We start from the raw sequence: 24,334 nt of genomic DNA, 5'->3' as shown, positions 1-24,334 counted from the left end.
CCATACCCTGTTCACAAGTAATGGATGGCATTACTGTCATTCACCTTAAAAAAAATCTGGCTATTTGTGCAACCACAGCACACAGGAAAGGCATAATGCACCAGTTCTGATTTTTTTTTTTAAATTATTAAATGTACAAAACAAGGAACAGTACAGGTATGCAGGAATGGGGGAGTTACAACGCTCGCCATTAATTATTGACATTAATTATGTCAAGAAAGATACCCATCAGGTCGCCCTGACAGTGGTGCAACCCGTCTCCTCTGCACAGCAATCAGCCACAATCAAAGTTATTGTTCCAGGGGGTGGGGATGTATAATATTTTCCCCAAGACTAAAATATTGGGTTTTAAGTGCTTCTCAAATGAGATATTCTTGCAGAACAGAAGCATTCCTCGGGGAAGGATGCGAGGTGGATCGTGAATGACAAACAAGGATTGTGCATCCACTTATTGCAAAACAAATGGATGGCACAGAAAGGTCCACACATGGGTGGAATTTAGGCCCCCAGAATGAAAGTGCAATTTTCAACTATGAAGGACTTCAAACAATTTGGAACTCATGTTAAATTCCCTGACATCCTTTTGGCCATGGAAACACATGTCACAGAGCACACACTCACCATCAGTTTGCAGTACTGCGTCTCCAACTTACTAAGAGTCTCGGTGTAGCTAGTGCGGAAATTTGGAGACATTTTACCCTAAAAAGAGGAAACGTGATAAAGATGAGGGTAAGAAGCAATTTAGAAATTGCAGATAAACCCTTTCTGAAATCTTCCCCTCCCCTGCTACCTTCCACTCTCCAAAATAATGTATAAATAAAACAATTAAGAGCAAAAGGCAGCACAGCTAAGCCCAAGGGCTCCATTTACCCCATCTTATCCATGGAACTCATCCCTATCCTCCTTTAGGGCCCCTTCTACACTATCAACAAACAAAAACACTGTCTCAATGTTCATTTTACTCTTAGAATGCACTCTGTCCTCAAAGCAGTACCCTAGGAGCCTCAAAGCAGCATGATGTCTTCTCCCTATAACATGAACTTGTGGGGAGGGAAAACAGGAGAATATCTTTACTGCGGAAGACAACTTTGCTGTCTGTCTATCTGATCTATACTCTGTGCAAAAGCCATAAGGCACCCCTTTCATGCAGTGAGAGCCTTCTCTCATCCAAGCTAAAATCAAATCCACCTCCTTTAGTCTTTCCTTCATCATGTTTTCTAATAAGTTGAGGGATGAACTGGATAAACTCTCCGTGCCCCTTCAAACTCAGTAATTTTTGCATTTCTGTGAATGGGGTTTTTTTATCAGTGAAGTTTTGCCCTAGCCCAGGAGTAGGCGACTTCCAGGGTTCAGGGGTCTGCAATGCTGCCCCAGACTCACCAGGGGCCTCACCCCTGCCCCCCAAATTTGCTTTAAAACATCTCCTTTTTGCGTCGGCTGCAACACCACATTTCAGCAGCAAACCACGCTTTTGGCTTTTAAAGGCATGCTATTTTTCCTCGCTGTCTCTGCACCACCAGGGTCATGCTAAGAAAAGGCAGAGACACAGAAGTAGGGCTGTATGAGAATGTTGTTCCAGTTCACACATCATGTGAACATGTCCTGTTTGCAACTCCAAACACAAGCAGGAACACAATTCCCAGGACATTTTCACTATTTCTCAAACTTGTGTTGGTGCTTGAAAGTGCACACTTGCATAAATGCGCACTTCCAAAAATATGCATTTGTGCAAATCCCCCCAAATTTGCATTTTCACGCTTTAGCCAATTGGGGAAAATTTCCTGATTAAAAAATGCAATTTTCTCCTGATCAGAAAAAAGACGCTCACATTCAGGAATGCAAACGAGGCAAACCAAGCCTCGAGGAAGAATGCGGAGAACCTCCATGAGCTTGAACATGGCATGTTCGCCCATCCCTACACAGAAATGAGTTCTTGAGGATGCTGGCTGATTCCTTGTCTTACCAAACTGATGTGGGTTGTAGAAAGTCATACTAGGATTAAATAGATATACCCTCTGATGATCATATATGTCACCCAGATTTACATCTCTAGTGCTTATCACTTGTTGCCACTCATTTAGTATAAAATAAAGTCTACTATGGAACTATTTGTTTTACAGTTAAGTTTGGAAAAATAAAAATAAAATGAATATTTATAAATAAATACAAATGTTACAAAATGCCGAAAAACTCCAACAGCTTCCTTCTGAGGAAACCAAACCCCTGCAGATGTTTACTGCTCAGAGAATTGGGATAAACATAACAATACTTTGCTTGCCCTCTTTGAATCCTTCCCAGCACCTCCACATCTTCCTCAAGTTAAGCTGGCCCCAGCAGCCCTTCTCACAACAGGTTCTTTTGTTTACCTCATACATCCTGGCCTCTTTCACACTGGAGCCCAGGTCTTCTACACTGCTGTGGATGTGGCGCTGGACCTCCAACTGGGATTCTACGCTTGGCAAGTCGCTCCCCCATTCGGCCCGCTCCAGCTTCATCTGAAGCAAACACAGAACAGGCCACCACTGAGCATGCACAGGCAAAAATGGCACCCCTTGCTTTCCACAACCTATTCATTAAGAGGCAGGCAGCATCCCTCTCTTGCCCTGCCATGTCATGCCATTCTTCCAGGGACTGCAAGGGCCACACCATGGGCCCATTTTTGGCATCAGGAAATCTGCTAAGTTGAATTCAGGCTTCTTTTAAATATATACAGTTTAGGACTGTTTCCTTCCCTCTGTCTTCTCTCATAGCACCCAGGCATGTGCTGTTAACTATGCCATTCATGGACCAAGCTATCAAAGACACAAAGAAAGGCATTCCTGGGAGCCGCTCCAGAACCTTAACCAGAGAATATTTTAGAGCCCATTTCCATTTTTGCCCTAGTATTGCCTGGAAGGTTTCAAATTTACAGTACTGTTACTTATGTTTGTAATAAACAGAGCTACTTCCCTTTTGCCTCTGTGATTTGGATGGTATAAATCCAATAAATAATCAAATGATTTAAAGAACCAATTGTGTGTTTTTTTTAAGTTACATCACCAAATATTTAAAAAATATACATGTGCACACACCTGAATTCTGTTTTTGTTTTAGAAGACACAACACACCTGTACCTCTTCCACCCAAGAGAGCAGCTCATACACAAACCGGAGGTTGCCCTCGTCTTCAGAAGATGAAATGGCCACCAGTTCTGTGCGTGTCATTGGCTTCCGGAACCAGGAGGTAGAGGCAGTGGTGGCAGTAGTGTGCATTCCCTTCGGCAAGGGCTCAGCCTTAAGGTGCCTGGTGCTCAAGGGGGAAGGTTGGACCAAGTCCAAGGAGGAGGGGAAAGAAAAGTGCCCTTTCCGGTAAAGGTTGGTGCATTCCAGCCTCAAGGTAACCAGCTCATCTTTAAGCCGCACAATCCTGGGAGATAATCAAGTGAGAGGGGAGATCAGGATAGAATGGTAGCAGAATCACTCCAAAGAGGGCAGCATCCTCCACATGTGAACCAGACACTCCCCTTTGTACCTGCACACACTCTGCACACCTCCTTGACCCTCCACAAGATTTAGGACAAGTCTGAACAGAGCTTTTGGAAGGTGATCAAACATATTAACCTCTACTGGTATGCCTGCCCAAAACATGCTCTTGAGAGTCCTCCTCTCTCTCTGGGCACTGGGAGGGCAGAGATCCGCCCCAATAGCATCTCCCTTTCACAAGAGAACAAGCCTACCTTGAAGCAATGCAACTGCCTCACACAGGGATCTGATCCAGATCTGACCCAGTGCAGAATCCACAGGAATGTTCTCCCGCAAGAGTCCCGCTTAAGTGCTTTTGGGCGGCTCCAACAAGCCTTGGATTAGCTCTGCTCAGGAAAGCCTGAAGGGTGGTTTTCCTCCTACCAAGTATTTGGAATGACTGCCACATTTAGAGTCAGGAAGAACTCTTTCCCAACATGTGACAAGCTTAAAATACCTCATTCCCTCCCTCACAGCATTAACTTGAAGCTGAATATGAGCCAACAATGTGATGTGGCTGCAAAAAAGGCAAATGCTATTTTGGGCTGCATTAATAGAAGTATAGCTTCCAAATCCCAGGAAGTACTAGTTCCTCTCTACTCAGTACTGGTTAGGCCTCATCTGGAGTACTGTATCCAGTTCTGGGCACCACACTTTAAAAAGGATGCAGATAAATGGGAAAAGTTTCAGAGGAGGGCAACAAAGAAGATTGGGGGACTGGAAACAAAGCCCTATGAGGAGAGACTGAAAGAACTGGGCATGTTTAGCCTTGAGAAGAGAAGACTGAGGGGAGATAGGATAGTGCTCTTCAAGTACTTGAAAGTCACAGAGAGGAAGGCCAGAGTGCAGGACACGGAATCATGGGCTCAAGGAAGCCAGATTCCGGCTGAATGTCCTGGCTGTGAGAGCAATATGACAATGGAACCAATTCCCTAGGGAGGCGGTGGGCTCTCCCACACTGGAGGCATTCAAGATGAGGCTGGACAGCCATCTGTCGGGGATGCTCTGTCTTGGATTCCTGCATTGAGCAGGGGGTTGGACTAGATGGCCTTGTATGCCCCTTCCAACCCTACTGTTCCATGATTCTATGAAGAGCATTCTAATTCCCCCAACGCTCCTTCCAAGTTCAACTGCACACAAACATTGCTTACTTGAAGACTAACTCCTCCAGCTGGTAGTAGTTCTCATCCCGGAGTATCTGAACATCCACCTGTAGTTGGCGGATGAGCCCTTCACTCTCCTGGAGGTACATGACAACATCAGATTCGTACTGCACTGGCTGACCCGACTCCAGGTGCGATTCATCCTGGCAGGGAAAGATTTAAGTTAATGAATGAGACTATCCCTCTTCAGTGTATCTCTAAGATGATACCTAAAGCAAGCAGATCTGACTAACCTGCAATAACTCTTTTTTTTTTTTTTTAACAAAAACAAAAAGCCATCACTGGCAAGTCCTACTCAGCCACTGGCTGAGCTGTTGTGATGCCATGGAATGTTCACCAACATTCCAGCTGATCCTAGAGAAGATGCCAGCCAAGCGTATGTTGTCCATGTGTAGTTCTTCTGTGAGGGATGTGAGAGGCCAGTTTGGCTAGACGTGACATGGAGCTGGAAACGAGAGAGCCTGCATGCCTGGAGAGCACAGTGGGGGCAAGGAGCAGATGGGGCAGTGAAGACAGTGAGGCTGAGGGGTGGGATGCTGCGTGGAAGGTCCAGAAATAGGGAGGCTGACAGAAGGAGGGCAGAGCAGCAAAGTGTTGTGGAAAGAATGGATGGATGCCTAAGAAAAAAGAGGGCCCAAGAAAGGACCAAGCGGACATGAGGGGCTGTGTGCTGTTACCAAGAAGGGATGGCAGGCAGCCAAGTGGGCTTTGGGAGCTGGGCACTGTATCAAGTCTGGCATATTAATCTGAACTACCCAGCCAAACTAGCCAGGTCTAAATGTACATTTTTCTAATTACAGGATCCAAAAGTTTCTGTTACTCTTTAAAAGCTTGATTGCCTGCATTTGTCACAACGAGACCCAAAGGTGAACATTCTCTGATTGCAGGGGTGGATTTGAGGGAAGGTTAGGAAGAGCAAAAGGAGCAAAAGGAGAAGACTCACAGCTTGCAGTGTGTTCCTTGCCAGGGTGAGTTTCTCCTCACAGCTGAGAGTTCCGTTTTGAATTTTGTTTGCTATCTGTAGTAGCAACTCCAACCTGAAAGAAAAGAGTTACCCCCAATTTAAAAACAACAACAAGAACAGAAAAGGTTGTTACTTTTTGAAGTAGAATATTTATTTGTATTTATGTATAATAATAAAAGAGGATGTGTGTCTGTCCACCTGTCAGCACCACAGGACCAAGACAATGACACATAGATGCCTGAAACTCAGCATGCATACTACGGAGACCCTAGAATTGCATACCTCAGGAATCTTGTGGGTTTTTTTTTAATGAATTAATTAAAATTAATAAATTTAAATGTGTCCATGTGTTTGAAAACTGCAGCACCATCTTCAGTCACTAGGTGGGAGAATTCCCTAACCAGCATATAGCTTTGTAGTCAACAGTTTGAAAGCAGGGGGGAGTGGTCCAAGGGACAGACTTATACACTTGCCCCCTCCCTCATGCTGTGGGGCAGACCCCCTCAGGGCAATGGAGTTGACTGACCCTTCTTGCCATGCCTAGGGACACAGCAGGCATGGTGTCACTTAGATGGCCAGGGCACAATGTATCCAACTCTGAGAGCTGCTTAAGTTTGCTTGAAGTCTTTGCTGTATCAAACTAAGGGCTATTCCAACCCGTGAGAAGCCAGGTCCATTTGCTAGCAGTTTAGAAATTGTTGCTGATTATGTTTGCTTTCAATGCCACTGGTTTAGCTTGCAAAACCCTTCACAAGAGTTGCCACTGTCACACCATCACAACAACCAGGGAAAGAATGTCATTAGTCGACCCATTTTACAGCTCACCACCCACCTTTCCACAGCCGGCCGCAGCAACTTCTCACGCTCCAGCATTTCTATGATGAGCTTGCCCCACTCTTCCTCCACATCATTGGGATGGTAGCCCTGCGGCAGCTTAATGCGGCCAAATTCAATCCAGGTCTGGAAAACACAAAGGAAGAGCCGCTGTTTGTCCTGGCCCTGCTACTGAACGGCATCAGGGCAAAAACTGGCCTCCCCTGGGCTTCGAGGTCTAAGCCCCAGTCTCCCCTTCCCCAGATTGAGGTGCTGCTGCTGCAACAGGCAAGCCAAGCTGATAAAGCCTCACTGGGGAATGAGAACTTCCCTTCAGAACTTAGTAAATTCCCCACAAGAACAGCCCTCCCCTGACAAATGCTGTTTGCAGTATGGGATGGACAGTTTAGGGGGAAAAAATCATATGAGTTAAGGCACCGTAGCTGGGGAAATCTTCCACCACTGTTTGTTTGTTTATTTATTTATTTACAATATTTATAAATTAAATATAACAGAAGAGTTCGGAGCGCTGAACAGCATGATAGAAGAATAAAACAACAGGTTAAAAGAGTTAAAACATTTGACATGCTTTTTAGATATCAGAGCTGTATTTTTAGCCCAATTCCAGTTATTCTGATAGGAAATGGAGTGCCCTGTTAGACAAGGCTAGGGATCAGCAATCAGAGGCCAAACCCCAAAAGGATGTGTACGTGGTTGTAGCCACAGGGCTTGGTGGCAGCCCACCTGATCTACCAGTGTATATCTGCTCCTCAAAGCAGCCTTCTCATGAAAGCAGCTGCCCAACTTTCACCTTTAATTTAATATTGTAGCAGAGCTGGAAAAGCAACTTTTGCATTTGCTGCTCCAAATTTCACTAGCGATACCTACATAAAGCCAAACTCAACAAAACTGCCTGCTCTGTAATTTACAGCTCACACTTTTTGTGGACCTGTTTTAAAGCAATGCCTTATTTTGTTTTGTTTAAAGCAAAACCACAGCTATTACTAATGGCAATTATTGTACACATCCCTGTCCGTCCAGGAACATCTCTCACCTCCAGCAGTTTATACAGCTCTTCAATGTTGCCTTTTTCTCGCTGTTTTGCTGGGATTTCTGTTTCTTTGAAATGGATGTATTGGTTATAAAGTGCCTGTAAGAACAGAGAATCAAGGAGTCATCCATGGAGTTATCTTACTCAAAGGACAGGAAAATATAAAAAAAGCTATTAACCCACAAGCTGGAGGGAAAAAGCATCCCCACCCATAAAGAATCCCCAGAGATGCAACAGCCCTACTATAGATTACACTGGCTGGAAGAGCAGATGATAAGAGCTTCCTGATCTTCTTAGGGGCGCATGGCTCATTGCAACTGATCTCTCAGCCACTTCTTAAGCATGTAAAAAGGATGAAGGCAGTTCTGGCATTGCAAATGATGGTATGAGCAGACCCTGAGCCGTGATTTGTGCCATGTCCAATCCCAACCAACTATTCACAACTATTCACCTGGCTTAAAGTTCGGGGAAAGGGCAGCTTCCAGTAATCCAGTAATCATTGAAGGTCTGTAGCTCAAACAAGGAGCTATATAGACTTGACTAGAGAAAATGCATCCAAATTTACCTTGAGCTCTACAGGATTCTGGGGAAAAGATTTGTCAGACATCATTATCGTATGCTGCTTGATCCAGGAGATGAGCGTTTCCACATGGTTCTGGTATTCTAACCACCTTGTGTCCACTTCCTACAGAAAGAAAAGGAAGGGCCCTTAATAAGAAATGACCAGGAATCACTTGCCCCCCAAATCAATAGCAGGCAAAAGATCAAGGCAAAGACTGACTAGTCAACATGGAGAAAGAAAGGCCCATTAAAACACGTGCTTCCCATTTTGTTTCTTAAAATCCGACAAGCTTGCTGCCAAAGATGGTGCTTGACCAACTTGGGTTCTGATGCTACAAAAACATGATATGGTCAAGGTTTCCACCAGGATCAGCCGGAGCAGGGGTTGCATGGAGATGCCTCTACAGCTAGAGACGCGCTGCCAGTAGTGTAGCAACACGTCTGTAAAGTTCCCAGGCCTCCAGGTATGGCTGCCTCTGTAGTTTGCACTTTTCGACTCTTTGTCCTGTCTTTTGCAAAAAGGACAAACAACACTCTTCTCTCTTTCTGAACACCATGAAGGCTCTTTCAGAGGTACACTCCATTCTTCCCAATACTGTAGAACAGCTTTCCCCAACCTGGTGCCCTCCAAATGTTTGGGACTTCAACTCCCATCAGCCTCAACAGAATGGCCAATGGTCAGAGATTGTGGGAGTTGTAGTCCAAAACATATGGAGGACACCAGGTTGCGGAATACTGCTGTAGAAACTCACCGCCCAAATTTTGTTTAGCCACAGTTCTGAGTTATTTCAGCTAACTTCCCCTTTCCATATAAGTTCACAGGAACAGATAAACCTTTTGTTAAGAGCAAATCCCAAAGCATTTTGGGACAGCCTGCCTCCAAAGGTGTTTGAGTGCTGGGATGGTCCATCCAGACTGAACAAGCAGCTGCAGAACTTACGGTGGCACTGATCCCTTCTCCTCCCTCCGGGACTTTGGGAAAAGCATCGTAAATTGAAGACACATAAGTTATTACAGACTTTTCATCTGGTGAGGGGACATCAACATCTGAAAAAAAGAGAAAGGAACAAAGCTGTCAAACGCATGAACTGAAAAGAAAGGAAGCCTGGAAGTGTCTCATCTACCCATGCAACATGTAAAGATTTTCCTGCATTGTCATCCCATGAAGCTGAATAGCAGGAGATTCAGGACAAATAAAAGGAAGCACTGCTTCACAGAGCCACCAATTTGGATGGCTTTAAAAGGGGATTAGACAAATTCATGGAGGAGAAGTCTATCAATGGCTACTAGTCATGATGGCTATATACTACTCCCAGTAGCAAGGGCAGTATTCCGGTTGCTGGAGAACACAAGTGGGTGGGTGCTATTGTACTCATGTCCTGATTGTAGACCTCCCATAGGCAACTGGTTGGCCACTGTGGGAACAGAATGAAGGAGCAGACAGGCCTTTGGTTTGATCCAGTAGCGTTCTTCTTATGCTCTTATGCCTACCAATGTTTCTAGAAGGCCTATGTAATTTGATCCCCTCAGCAAAGCCTGGCTTGTGTTCATACCTTGGGTGGTATCCAACTTTGACCATCTGCCAGTGGAACGGAAGCTGCTGGTCGAACAGTTTCCCTCCCCGCTGCAGTACTCCATGCGACCTGCAAATCTGCTCTGGAGGGTTGAGAGACCCTCCAGAGTAGATCTGGAAGGTGCACAGGGGGCTGCAAAGGGAAGACTGCTTGCCCAACATTGGATTTCAGCCTGTTACCTTTGCTTTTCCCATGCCTCCCCTCCTCTCTCTGTCTTACCTAAACTCCTCTGTAGATTGCAAATGTAGACTGCAAACTCCTTGGGAAAGGAGTTTTCCTTTTCCTTTTGCTTATGCACCTCCTTAAAACCACCATAGAAGTAGTAGTAATTATTAATTATTAATTATTATTATTATTTTGATCTAGCTAAGTATGTCCACCCTAGAGAAGCGTCAACATTTCTGCTTGCCAGGGCGAAGGTGGTGCCACTCATTGGCGAGCATGAAAAGTGACTAGCCTTCCTCCCAACTCTGAAGCTGCAGAGGTGGGCAAGGATCAGAAAGCTAGACACAAAAGTGGGAAAGAGGCTATGGAAGGACAAGACTCTCCAGTGGTGGTGACCTGCAAGGTCTGTGCAATGTTTGTTTTCTTGCCTGGGATCAACATGGCCTACACCTGCAACAAGTGCAAGTTGATCACGCTGCTGGAAGAAAAAGTAAGTGGACTGGAGCGGCGACTACCAACTCTCCAGGGAATAAGAGAACATGAAGAGTTCTTGGATAGAACGGTGGAACTGCAGCGGCAAAGTGAAGAACAGAAGCTAGAAGAGCAACAGCAAGCTGAGGCAGAAGAGCAAACTGCTGAGGTGAGGAAAAATGAAGTGAAGGATTGTTGTTGTTGTTGTTCAGTCGTTCAGTCATATCCGACTCTTCGTGACCCCATGGACCATAGCACGCCAGGCCTTCCTGTCCTCCGCTCTCTCCCGGAGTGTGCTCAAGTCCATATTCATTGCATCGGTGATGCTATCTAGCCATCTCATCCTCTGCCGTCCCCTTCTCCTTTTGCCTTCAATCTTTCCCAGCATCAGGGTCTTTTCCAGGGAGTTTTCTCTTTGCATGAGGTGGCCAAAATATTTGAGCTTCGGCTCCAGTATCTGTCCTTCCAATGAGCACTCAGGGTTGATTTCCTTCAGGATTGACTGATTTGACCTCCTTGCAGTCCAGGGGACTCGTCAGAGTCTTCTCCAGCACCACAGTTCGAAGGCATCAATTCTTCGGCGCTCAGCCTTTCTTATAGCCCAGCTCTCACAGCCATAATGGGAAAACCATAGCCTTGATTATACGAACCTTTGTCGGCAAGGTGATGTCTCTGCTTCTTACTATGCTGTCTAGGTTTGCCATAGCTTTCCTCCCAAGGAGCAAGCGTCTTTTAATTTCATGGCTACAGTCACTGTCTGCGGTGATCTTGGAGCCCAAGAAAATAAAATCTGTCACTGCTTCCATTTCTTCCCCTTCTATATGCCAGGAAGTGATGGGGCCAGATGCCATGATTTTAGTTTTGTTAATGTTGAGTTTCAAACCAGCTTTTGCACTCTCCTCTTTCACCCTCAACAAGAGGCTCTTTAGATCCTCTTCACTTTCTGCCATTAGGGTGGTATCATCTGCATATCGGAGGTTGTTGATAATTCTCCCGGCAATCTTAATTCCAACCTGTGATTCATCCAACCCGGTGTTTCTCATGATGTACTCTGCATATAAGTTAAATAAGCAGGGCGACAATATACAGCCTTGTCATACTCCTTTCCCAATTTGGAACCAATCGGTTGTTCCATGTCCGGTTCTTACTGTTGCTTCTGGACCCTCGTACAGGTTTCTCAGGAGACAGGTAAGGTGGTCTGGTACTCCCATCTCTTTCAGAATTTGCCACAGTTTGTTGTGATCCACACAATCAAAGGCTTTAGCGTAGTCAATGAAGCAGAAATAGACATTTTTCTGGAATTCTCTTGCTTTCTCCATGATCCAGCGAATGTTGGCGATTTGATCTCTAGTTCCTCTGCCTCTTCGAAACCCCGCTTGTACTTCCAAGTAGAGGATACTCCTTGGAAAAGGGTGACAGTTAGGAGCAGAAGAACTAGAAGCCACTCTGCACCAGTGGAGGCAGTGAAACTAGGGAACCGTTTCCAGGTACTTGAGGACCTCCAGGTACTTGACTGGAGGATGGCCTGCAGAGGAAGAATCACAGGGGAACCTGCATGAGAGTGAGCAAGAGGCTGAAGGTCAGTCAAGCAGAGGCAATGAAACCAAGGCCTACAACAAGATGAAGAGAAGAGTAGTAGTAGTGGGAGACTCCTTCCTGCGTGGGATCGAAACCCAAGTATGTCAAGAAGACCCGTGGACTCGCCAGGTATGCTGTCTACCGGGAGGACAGATTAGAGATGTGATTGACGGGTTGCCTGTACTCATAAAGCCCACTGACAGGTATCCCTTTCTTCTCATCCATGTGGGAACAAATGATACCGCCAAGCGGAGCTACGAAGAAATCACATCACACTTTGAAGCTTCGGGAAGGAAACTCAAGAACTTTGGGGCCTAGACAGTTTTCTCATCCATCCTTCTAGTAGTTAGAAGAGGGATAGAAAGGGAAAGAAAAATACTCCGGGTGAATGACTGGCTACGAAGGCAGTGCCAATGAGACAGATTTGGATTCTGGGACCACAGGCTATACTTCCTGGAAGATGGATGGGTTGCACCTCACAAAGGCTGGGAAGATTGTGTTTGGCCACACCATGAAGAACTTCATCAGGAGGGCTATAAACTGAATGCTACGGGGAAGGGAGATGTAAAGTTGGGGGTAACAGTGGACGAAGGCTCATGCACCGCAATGGAGAGAACAGCGCCCAATAATAGTCTTCACAAACATGTAGGAAGAAAGCCAGACTATGAAGCACATGGTCTTTGAGGTCTATATACTAATGCCCAGAGTATGGGAAACAAACAGAACGAACTTGAACTCTTAATTTGTTTATTCGTTCAGTTGCTTCCGACTCTTGGTGACTTCATGGACCAGCCCACGCCAGAGCTTCCTGTCGGCCGTCGCCACCCCCAGCTCCCCCAAGGTCGGGTCTGTCACCTCCAGAATATCATCCATCCATCTTGCCCTTGGTCGGCCCCTCTTCCTTTGGCCTTTCACTTTCCCTAGCATCAGCATCTTCTCCAGGGTATCCTGTCTTCTCATGATGTGGCCAAAGTACTTCAGTTTTGCCTTTAAGATCATTCCCTCAAGTGAGCAGTCTGGCTTTATTTCCTGGCGTATGGACTGGTTTGATCTTCTTGCAATTCAAGGCACTCTCAGAATTTTCCTCCAACACCACAGTTCAAAAGCATCTATCTTCCTTCGCTCAGCCTTCCTTATGGTCCAGCTCTCGCAGCCATAGGTTACTACGGAGAATACCATTGCTTTAACTATGCGGACCTTTGTTGTCACAATGTGATGTCTCTGCTCTTAGCTATTTTATCAAGATTTGTCATTGCTCTCCTCCCAAGAAGTAAACGTCTTCTGATTTCCTGGCTGCACTCAGTGTCTGCAGTAATCTTTGCACCAAGAAAGACAAAGTCTGTCACTGTCTCCACGTTTTCTCCCTCTATTTTCCAGTTATCTATCAAGCTGGTTGCCATAATCTTGGTTTTTTTGAGGTTTAACTGCAACCCAGCTTTTGCACTTTCTTCTTTCACCTTCGTCATAAGGTTCCTCAGCTCCTCCTCGCTTTCAGCCATCAAAGTGGTGTCATCTGCATATCTGAGATTGTTAATGTTTCTTCCAGCGATTTTAACTCCAGCCTTGGCTTCATCAAGCCCAGCACGTCGCATGATGTGTTCTGCGTACAGATTGAATAGGTAGGGTGAGAGTATACAACCCTGCCGTACGCCTTTCCCAATCTTAAACAAGTCCGTTGTTCCGTGGTCTGTTCTTACTGTTGCTACTTGGTCATTATACAGATTCCTCAGGAGGCAGACAAGATGATTTGGTATCCCCAAACCACCAAGAACTTGCCACAATTTGTTATGATCCACACAGTCAAAGGCTTTAGAATAGTCAATAAAACAGAAATAGAAGTTTTCCTGAAACTCCCTGGCTTTCTCCGTTATCTAGCAGATATTGGCAATATTGGCAATTTGGTCTCTAGTTCCTCAGCCTTTTCTAAACCCAGCTTGTACATCTGGCAATTCTCATTCCATGAATTGCTGGGGTCTACCTTGCAAGATCCTGAGCATTACCTTATTGGCATGTGAAATAAGTGCCACTGTTCGATAGTTTGAACATTCTGTAGTGTTTCCCTTTTTTGGTATGGGGATATAAGTTGATTTTTTCCAATCTGCTGGCCATTCTTGTGTTTTCCAAATTTGCTGGCATATGGCATGCATCACCTTGACAGCATCATCTTGCAAGATTTTAAACAGTTCAGCTGGGATACCATTGTCTCCTGCTGCCTTGTTATTAGCAATGCTTCTTAAGGCCCATTCAACCTCACTCTTCAGGATGTCTGGCTCTAACTCACTGACCACACCGTCAAATCTATCCCCGATATTATTATCCTTCCTATATAGATCTTCCGTATATTCTGAAGCACATGGTCTTCGATGTCTATATACTAATGCCCAGAGTATGGGAAACAAACAGAATGAACTTGAACTCTTAATACAGGCAGGAAATTATGACTTGATAGGTGTAACTGAGACTTGATGGGATGACTCTCATGACTGGAATACAGCAATGGAAGGATACAGCATGTTCAGAAAGAAAAGGAGGAACAGAAAGGGAGGTGGGGTTGCACTATGTGTGAAAAATACATTATCTCAGCACAGAAATACAGGAGGATGAGCTTGGTAGCCCCATCGAAAGCATCTGGGTTAAAATAAATGCAGCCAAGAATAAAAGGATTGCAACTTGAGATTGATAGGCATACGGTCAAGGAACACCTCATTACTTTGAATGAGTTCAGATCTCCAGGGCCAGATGAGCTGCATCCTAGAGTAATAAAGGAACTGGCAGAAGAACTCTCAGAACCGCTGTCTATTCTCTTTGAGAAATCATGGAGGACGGGGGAAGTCCCAGATGACTGGAGGAGGGCTAATGTGGTCCCTATCTTCAAAAAGGGTAAAAAGGAGGAACCTGGGAACTACAGACCAGTCAGTCTGACATCAGTCCCTGGGAAAATTCTGGAGCAGATGATAAAGCAATCCATCAGGAAGCACCTTGAAAACAAGGCAGTGATTACTCAAAGCCAAAATGGATTTGTCAAGAACAAATCCTGCCAGATGAATCTGATCTCATTTTTTGATCAAGTAACCTCCCTTCTGGACTGTGGGAATGCTGTGGACATCATATACCTCGACTTCAGCAAAGCTTTCGACAAAGTGCCCCAAGATATCCTGGCTGGCAAACGAACTAAAAGTGGGCTAGATGAAACAACTACCAGGTGGATCCACAGTTGGCTACAGAATCGGACTCAAAGAGTGCTTATCAATGGGATCTTCTCAAACTGGGGAGAGGTAAGGAGCGGGGTACCGCAGGGCTCAGTCCTGGGCCCAGTGCTCTTCAACGTTTTTATTAATGACTTGGAGGAGGAGGTGCAGGGAATGCTGATCAAATCTGCAGATAACACAAAATTGGGCAGGATAGCTAATACTTTGGAAGACAGAAACAAAATTCAAAGGGATCTTGATAGACTGGAGCGCTGGGCAGAAAACAATAGAATGACATTTAATAGGAATAAATGCCAAGTTCTGCACCTAGGAAAAAGAAACCAAATGCACAGTTACAAGATGGGCGACACGTGGCTCAACAACATTACAAGCGAGAAGGATCTTGGCATTGTTGTCGATCACAAGCTGAATATGAGCCAACAATGTGATGTGGCTGCAAAAAAGGCAAATGCTCTTTTGGGCTGCCTTAATAGAAGCATCGCTTCCAAATCCCAGGAAGTACTAGATCCTCTCTACTCAGCACTGGTTAGGCCTCACCTGGAGTACTGTGTCCAGTTCTGGGTATCATACTTTAAGAAGGATGCAGACAAACTGGAGGGGGTTCAGATGAGGGCAACAAAGATGATCAGGGGACTGGAAACAAAGCCCTCTGAAGAGAGACTGAAAGAACTGGGCATGTTTAGCCTTGAGAAGAGAAGACTGAGGGGAGATAGGATAGCGCTCTTCAAGTACTTGAAAGGTTGTCACAGAGAGGAAGGCCAGGATCTCTTCTCAATCATCCCAGAGTGCAGGACACAGCATAATGGGCTCAAGTTACAGGAAGCCAGATTCCGGCTGAACACCAGGAAAAGCTCCCTGTCAGAGCAATACGATAATGGAACCAATTACCCAGGGAGGTGGTGGGCTCTCCCACACTGGAGGCATTCAAGATGAGGCTGGACAGCCATCTGTCAGGGATGCTCTGACTTGGATTCCTGCAATGAGCAGGGGGTTGGACTCGATAGTCTTATAGGATCCTTCCAACCCTACTGTTCCATGATTCCAGTGATCCCTGCCTTCTCTCTGGCTCCAAAGTTGGGAGGCAAGCTGGAGGGGTTGCTTGGCAGCTGTGTGGCTAAGGCAGGACCAAACTGGCAACACTGTTCTTTCCCCACAGCCAATTCCTGTTCTGGAACAAGAAAGCACTCCCTTCCCCACCAGTCCTACTTTCTGGAAAAAACCATGACTGCCGCCGCCGCCGCCACCACCACCCCAACTTAGGTGGTGTCCTGTGCAGTTGCCTTAAATGCCTTCAGCCAGCAGCACCAAAGCAGGCACTAGCGATGTACAACAATTTCCTTCCTGTTCATAAATCATGCAAACATATCCCGTTCACAACCCCAAACATGAACGTGAGCAGGAATGCAATTCTCAGAAGATATTCACAATTTCCCAAACTTGTGTTCATGTTCGAAAGTGCACACGTCCAAAATATGCACCTTGTGCATATGCACAAATCCACATTTTCTCACTTTAGTCGGGGGGGGGGGGGGGGATGCCGTTTTCAACAGGGGAAAAAAGACGCTTGGGTTCAGAAACGCGAACGAGGCAAAATGAGCCTCGAGTCTTGGTGTGCTCAAACATCGCCTGGTTGCCCCTCCCCAGTTGGCGCACTCCTTGCTCTAGGAACTGGTAGGTGAGGGCTTACTGGGAAAGGGGCAATTACAATTGTTGCACTGGCCAGTCAAAAATGAAAGATCCCTGCCCCAGTCTTTTGTTTCTTTGTTCAGAAAAGTGGTCAGCTGTGTAAATGAGTAAATAAGTGTCAGTCAAATAAACATTAGCCTGATCACGCAACATCTACTTTCCTTTTTTGCCCTAAATGCTGAGGACAGAAGAAGGATTCTGCGTGACTTAAGGCTTGCTTGTAGAACCAGCCGATTCAAATTTCACTTCAACACATGTTCACAGCAAAATGGACAATGAACGTGACTCTGCCAAAGACTCATCAGCTCTAATGATCAGTATCAACTGAATACGATGTCTAAGAAGGCCCACAAAACCATCCATGTTCATCCTACTGATTTCCCCCATAATCACCTTCTGCATCCAGCAACCTGGTGACCCCAAGCCGCTCGGCAATCTCAAAGGCCTGTTCCAGATTATCTCGGCTGCTCTGAATCTGAACTCTCTCCAAATCCACCAGATCTGGCCTGCAGGAGATAGAAAAAGGTGATTATATGTTCACAGGCTGTTTGCTGCCAGAAATTTCTGTTATAGGAGAGAAGGAGCAGAAATTATGTCCCCCCCTTCCCCCTCTAACAAAGCACTAGTGTCAGCCTAAGAATATGCAACTGAGTGACAAAGTGGAGTGCCTCTGAGCATGTGCAATGTACTTCAAACTTAGGAAGTGGCATATCAATTAGTGGTGAACCTCTAAATACAGAGTGCTGGGGCTCACACTTTATACCGTGAAGTCCCAGGGCGGGGTGTGTGTCTGATTTTGTGTGTATTTCCCTCACCAATTATCAAACCCATACTGAGCGACAGCCAGCACCATCCTCCTAATACTAGGCCCTAGGGGAAAGGGCTTCCAGGTAATGTCTGGACACCACCACCGCTTTATTCAGAAATTACCCACTCCTTCAGATTCAGGGTTTAAGATTTTCAACAAGCAAAGAACAAAAACAAATACAAACCAAGATGTAAAAATATTGAGTTCAGCAATTTAATACTTAAAATTATCATCCTAACATAAGGAATTTGGGGGTGTGGGTGTGTTCAGGTTTCATTGATTTATCAGGGTTTCACATGACACTGATACCTGAAAACTGTTGCATACCTTTTCCAAGACACCCCAGTTACTGGAATAATATGAAAATGGGGCATGTTTATTTTTGTCCTCCGAACTGGGGAACTCAAAAGCCCTCTTCGCATGAGTAACATACACAGAGACGAACTGCAGTGCCATGCCCCTGTTCGTAAGGACATATGGCTCCCTCCATCCCACCCACCACCCACTCCATCCATGCATTAAGATGTCTGACATGGGGAAGCCTACACACATAGAGATCTACACACATAGGCTTCCCCAACTCATCTATTAGCATGGGGGGAGGGGCCACACATCTTTGGGGAGGGTCCAGAAGTACAGCCCTGCAGCCCCTTTCTATGTGCATTGCCCCTTTAAGCAAGTAGTATGTGAAGCAGGCTAGTGTGTACATCCAAATGGATCCACTCCCACACTCCCTAGGACAGATGAAGGCAGAAGGTAGACTGGGATCTACTGGTAGACCTCTGGGTGATTCACAATAGATCAGCAAGGATTTTTGACTCCCAGCAGTAGCAACAACAAAATGACCTCCCCCATCCTAAACTATAATGCTGAAATGAAGAAAGTTGGGGGAAGGGCACAGGGTGGGTGGTGGGGGAGAACTGTCTAAAAGGACTATGAGATCCATTAACTTCTGGTACTCAAAACAAATTCCTGGTCTCAGAATTCTTTAATTCTAAGTGTATGTGTTTTGCCTCTGGCTCCAGCTGTTAGTGGATAATGAGGTTCTAGTAAAAACAAAGTAAATCCTACAAGCCTGAAGCCTAGCCTCTCCCTAGAAAACAGGAGATATAAAGTGAACCCCAAAACCATTAAGATACTTCTAGGCCTCCCAGAAAGCTGGAACTTGGTACATACACAGCCCAAGACACAAAGATTACTAGAAAATATGAAAATGGGACACCTAACAGTCACAATGTGGGCCCTAAAGTTTACCTGAGAATCAAGACCAGGATTTCAGGCCACACATGGGGCAGAATGCTAGGTTGTGGATGTTTTGCTGCCTCCCCCCAGCACTAGATTTTGGGGAAGGGGCACTTCCAGGAGAAACATGCATCTAGGTTTTGCTTACTATATTTTTTTTAGGTGGACTTTTAGTACCTTGATTTATCATGAATTTTGATGCTGTTTTAAAGTGTTGTGCTTATTCCACTGCTTTAATTTTCTTTTCAGTTTATAGTTTCTTATATTTTGTATTGAATTAATTTTTATTTAAGTTGCTTTGCACACTCAGGTAAAAAATGGAAGGGTATAAACGAATACAAAAAATAAAACAAAATAAACATCTCTATATAAGCTTTGATTTTAATTTTTTTACAGTGACCTCAGAATCAAATTTCAGAATTTAAGATCAGAAATCCCAAAGTTTTGGACTTAAATTACAAAATTTGAACTTTTAAAATTGCAAAAGATTTCCTACTAGCTCTAGAAGTTTTACAGTTTTTTGAGATTATTCAGTTAACTGGGAGCAGGGAGCATGCACATACCTGTATCTGTGGATAATAGCATTGAACATCTTTCCATCGCTCCAACAAGATGAGAAGTTGGTACACTTCACTCCCACATAACCTGCTGTCACCTTCTGTGTCCATAGGAGGAGCTTCTCTTTGGCAGACATGTCCCCTGATTCTCCGCTGATGTAGATGTCGGAGATCTGGAAGAGAAAACCATGGCTGTGAAGTAGTCACACCACCTGAGCTTAAGCTTGGCACGTGAAAGGTGAGTGTATTTCAATGGCAAAGAAGCACTTTGGAGCAAGAGCACATTCTCAAGGGCATTGAGTTAAGGCAGTTGCCTCACGCAGGGAGGCAGGATGGGAGACAGGTAGATCTGACTCAGGGGGCACAATCCTTGAGGAAGTTTTCCTGCATGCATCCCAATGAAATACCAATGGTCTGACTCTGTACAAAGCAGCTTCATGTGTTCACATGAGAGCTGCTCCCATTCATTTCAACACAGCTTGCACAGGAGAATTTCCCAAGACGTTGTGTTATTTGGTTTTTGGCCTCCGGTACCAAAATTACATGGGCCAGCCCTGAGGAGTGTCACAAGCAAAGATCAAACAGTCACAGTGTCAAATTTTAGGCAAGAGAATTAGGGAATTGGAGGCAAAGAAGGCACCAAGCCTAATTCCTACCCTGTCCCAAAGTCCAGGGCATCCACCTACCACTAGCCCCCTTACAGACTGGTTAAGTCTCTCAACCCATGCCGGAGTGTGCCATAAACAGGGAGAAGAGGTGCGGTGTAGAGGAGGTGTCCCAAGGCAACCTTAGGAAATGTCGCCACTGAAGGGGAAGGTAAATCCGTGTGTGCGTGTATGTGTGATGTGTAACAATATTTCTTCACCAACTAGTATGTTTCACAAAACCCATGCAGCAAGTGGAAGCAACAGCAGCAGCATCACGGCCTTGAAAATATCTACCTAGCAAGGGATTTCTTTAAAAGCAACTCTCTGTTTGCATGAGTGAAGGAGAAGGACAGCTCTGTGCTAACCAGCAATTTAGATAACATCTGTCCAGCAGGGAGAGAGCAACTGCCAATCAGTGCATCTCTCCCTCCCGAGATAAATGCAGATGTCTTAGCAACCTACCCATCCTCCTTACAGATCTACAAAAGCAGCAAGCAGAAGTGTTGTGCATTTCTTTGCTATCAGGCAGATCAGACTGAGTAACATGCCATTGTACAGCTGCTGTCATGCATATTCTTTCTACAAACCACGGTGGGCACAGCTCTGCTGGGGATGTTTTAGGCATATGATAGGCCTTAGGAAATGGAGATCACCTAGATTTACATACAGGGTCCCCACCTGGCTTGATGATTCAATGGCCCTTTTCAGATACTATGGTTCATTTATTTAAGTTATTTATATTCCACTTTACAAACTAATTTTCCAAGGCGGCTTACATCAAAAGAAACATATTATATCAATATAAAACAACATATTAAAAACAAACAGAGCAGTAATAATACACAGCAGCATTAAAAACCAAAAGAGAAAATAAAAACAGCAAAGTCCATCATAAAACATCTTCTATGGCTTATTTTCCTTCAACCATGGTTAAGTCTTACCTCTGAATACCTAAAGGACAACGAAAGATCGGCTACAAACCCGGATGAAAAACCACGGTTTGAAGTGTGCTTGCAAACTGTGGGCTGCATTCACCATGGCTAAGTATTACATCTACACGAAGTTAAACCATGGTTAAGAGGCAGTTCTCCCAGCTCTCTGAGCTAGACCCAGTCTTGCTCTATACATGCCTCCAGGGGCAGGCCTAAGAGATGGTTTTGCTATAGGTTTGTACTGTGCCTACACCACATCCATTTCACAGCAGGACCCTCAGAGATCAGAGATTAGATTTAAGGCATTAAAGCAAATCCGCTCCCTCCCCCCCCCCCCACAGCCCTAGAAGTTTCTGCCACCCAGAAGGTCAAGATTACCAACATTCCCAGAGGTTTAATTTTTCTTCAGGAGTGAAAGCAGGACTAGGGCAGGAGGGAAGAAAACAGAACTTAAGCGGGCAGCAAAAATTAATCTGTTTGGTTCTCTGCTGACTCTAGACCTCTGAGGATTGCTTAATTCATGAAATGCAATGTTCAAAATATAACATTTGAGTGCCAAAGGCAATGGCAGGCAGCACAGGGTGGAGGGGGGGTAGGGGGGAAATGGCTCCTAACTGCAGAAGGCATGGACTAAGTTTAGACAGAACACAACATGCTCCCTGGGCCTTCACCACTGCTGTGCTGGTTCCCAGCTCCAGATTCCTTTTCTGTCTGGGAGCTGGGTTCTGCCCCCACCTATGCAAGCAGCTGGCATGCAGAGGAGTGGTGACGGCACACTGACCCAGTTTCCAAGAAAAGAGGGAGAGGGCATGCAATGGGTGGCTGAATGCTTTTTGCATGCACTTGATAGAGTGTGCACACACCTCCAGGCACGAGACAAGTGCTGGGTTAGGGGATTCCTCTGCCAGCTGGATTGCTACCTCTTCAGGAAAGGAGGCAAGAACGCAGCCATGCTGGCTGGCTGGGAGAAAGGGAGGATGCTGGGTGAACAGTAAACCAGCTGATTTCACCAACGCAACACACATCCTCTTTCCTGGGACCTAAGCTGGGAGTCAGGGTTTGGAGTGGCTCAGGGGGCTCTGCTTTACCCCTCCCACCCTAGCACAATTTACATGGATCGGGTGGGGGCAGGGGTCAAACATGCAAGTGCAGATTTTCCTTTTTCAGGTGTCCACATGCTTTGCATGGCCTTAGTTGGTTTGCATGGCAACCAACAGCCACCTGCAGCCCTGCCTCTGCCCCTACTCAGGGGAGGGGCAGGTCTCCCCTCCAGGGTCAGGCTGCGCTTCAGAGGTATTTGGAAGCAGTGAGAATTCTCAGAGTACCTTCAAAGTCCAGCAGGAGATCAGACATGACACCACACACACACATCACACACACGCATGCACTTGCTTTATGCGGATAGCACTCAGTGGACCAACAGATATGGCCGTCAGCAGCAACCTGGCAAATAGCTCTATCCATCATCATGCTAGTCGTGGTGGGCACAGGAGGGGGGCCATAACGTGAGTCGCCAGGCCTCTGTCACTGCAGGTAGAGGAGGGGGAGGGCACAGCTCTGGCAAAGGAACTCTGCTCAGCTGTGCTCTTCCCTTGCTTTGCGAGAGCAGCTGAACCAGGGTTCCCTGAGGCAAAGGGGTGGGGAGTTGCTGCCGTCACTACTTCTTGGTCATATTGGTCTTTTGGGGCATCCGCATGATCCCGAGGAGGCCAACAGGGCCCTGGACTAAGTCACGAGATCTCCTCCGCGCTTGTGCCGAGTGCCTTTGTTACCCTTCAGGCGGATGACCAAAACCCCACCAACACTACTCAGGGCCTCGAAGTCAGTAAGCAAATCCCATTCAGTACAATATTTCCAAAGAAAATATTATTGGGAGCAACCCAGTCTCCTGTCCCAATTTGTAGCAGCCCAAAGAAACAGGAGGAGGGGATCATGTACCCAAGATCACGTACCCAAAGGATCACAGTTCAAAGCCAATATATACACTGCCTCCATGGTGGGTGGTTGGAAGATCCTACATCAGTTCTGCTCACTCCTGGCAGATGCAGCGCTAGCAGAGCAACAACACCCCACGCGGCCACCTGTCCTATGTGTTTCCCAAGTTTAGATGTTACAGTGGCACTGTTGGATTCAGCCATAGGAACACTGGAATTATGCCCAAGGACAATGCATAAATAGGCTCTAAGGTAGTGTAGGACTTGGTCCAGGGCATCCCATGTTCCAATAAAGTGTTGGACTTGGTCCAGGGCAACCCATGTTCCAATCCATGCCCAGTCATGACACTCCGTTGGTGGGTTTGGGAAAATCACCATCCGAAAGTCTGGCCTACCTCATGGGGCTTTCGGAAGGTAAAATGGGATGGCCTCCATGGGGGTTCTCCTGAGCTCCTTGAAAGAAACATGGGATACAAAGCAGGATTGATTAACAATCTGTGTAGCAGTGCAAGGATAATGGGCCCTACATGTGTCCAGTGGGTTTCATCATGAGAACATAAGAAGAGCCATGCTGGATCAGACCAAGGGTCCATCTAGTCTAGCATGATGTTCACACAGTGGCCAACCAGCTGTCGAGTAGGAACCCACAAGCAGGGCATGAGTGCAACAGCACCCTTCTACCCATGTTCCCCAGCAACTGGTGTACATAGACTCACTGCCTCTGGTACTGGAGGTAGCACATCGCCATCAAGACTAGTAGTCATTGATAGACTTCTCCAGGAATTTGTCCAACCCCCTTTTAAAGCCATCCAAACTGGTGGCCATCACTACTTTCTGTGGTAGTGAATTCCATAGTTTAACTATGTGCTGTGTGAAGTAGTTCACACCCACAACTGCTCCAGAGCAGAGGTGCACAACCTTTCTTGGGTCGGGGTTGCATTCGGTGTTGGCTGATAAGAAAACGGGTGTGTCGGGAACAACAAGCTACTTTTGAATTGGTATCCCTCCACCTCTTCTCCAAAAAGGAAATTTAATTCCCCATGTTCAGTACTGCTATTTGTACATGTCCATGTTAACTGCATTGCATTCCCTCAGTTCTCATCATTCCTCTTAAATAAAATTCTGTTCAGAGATGTACTTTTCCAAAGGTAAAAATCTCTTCACCATTCACACCAATTAAGGAATTGACATTCATGTTCCCCACACCCCCATTCTACTCCATCACAATACGTTTTTGTCTTATTTCTCTTGCGCCTCTCTGCCTCTCCTGGTGGCAGCAGCAGAACAAGCTGCTGACAAAGAGCAAAGAGTCATAAAGCCCTCTGATAGAGGCTGCCAGATCATCTTCTAGGCAATCTTACAGCCAGGCTAAGAGGAGCGTATGGTTTCTCTCCATATGCTAGAGTAACTTCCCAAAAGCAGGAAGGCGCTTTCAATGGGAAGAAGAAGGGAGGTGAGCTTGGGGTGATCAGTGCTGGG

At 45.8% G+C, this 24,334-nt stretch overlaps 1 protein-coding gene across 10 annotated transcripts in view; it reads right to left on the bottom strand.

Annotated features, from left to right (window-relative positions):
• MACF1 (microtubule actin crosslinking factor 1) overlaps positions 1 to 24,334 on the bottom strand; it is a 334,205-nt gene that overhangs the window by 186,946 nt on the left and 122,925 nt on the right. For 9 of the 10 annotated variants that reach the window (XM_084816162.1, XM_084816155.1, XM_084816156.1 and 6 more), the window contains 11 exons: positions 19,349 to 19,515; positions 17,129 to 17,241; positions 8,993 to 9,099; positions 8,057 to 8,176; positions 7,495 to 7,590; positions 6,460 to 6,587; positions 5,607 to 5,700; positions 4,652 to 4,806; positions 3,108 to 3,405; positions 2,367 to 2,495; positions 622 to 699 (listed from right to left, as the gene is read on the bottom strand). In XM_084816162.1, coding sequence (XP_084672288.1) covers positions 622 to 699; positions 2,367 to 2,495; positions 3,108 to 3,405; positions 4,652 to 4,806; positions 5,607 to 5,700; positions 6,460 to 6,587; positions 7,495 to 7,590; positions 8,057 to 8,176; positions 8,993 to 9,099; positions 17,129 to 17,241; positions 19,349 to 19,515 — 1,485 coding nt within the window. Of the gene's footprint in view, positions 1 to 621; positions 700 to 2,366; positions 2,496 to 3,071; positions 3,406 to 4,651; positions 4,807 to 5,606; positions 5,701 to 6,459; positions 6,588 to 7,494; positions 7,591 to 8,056; positions 8,177 to 8,992; positions 9,100 to 17,128; positions 17,242 to 19,348; positions 19,516 to 24,334 lie in introns of those variants that run through there. The other variant, XM_084816159.1, reaches the window with a different exon arrangement.

Source organism: Heloderma suspectum, chromosome 10, assembly GCF_057233095.1.
Source record: "Heloderma suspectum isolate Gila_16-S chromosome 10, 16-S_ref, whole genome shotgun sequence".
Lineage (NCBI taxonomy): Eukaryota > Metazoa > Chordata > Lepidosauria > Squamata > Helodermatidae > Heloderma > Heloderma suspectum.
Note: the sequence above shows the minus strand (reverse complement) of the source record. Positions and strands in the feature narration are given on the sequence as shown.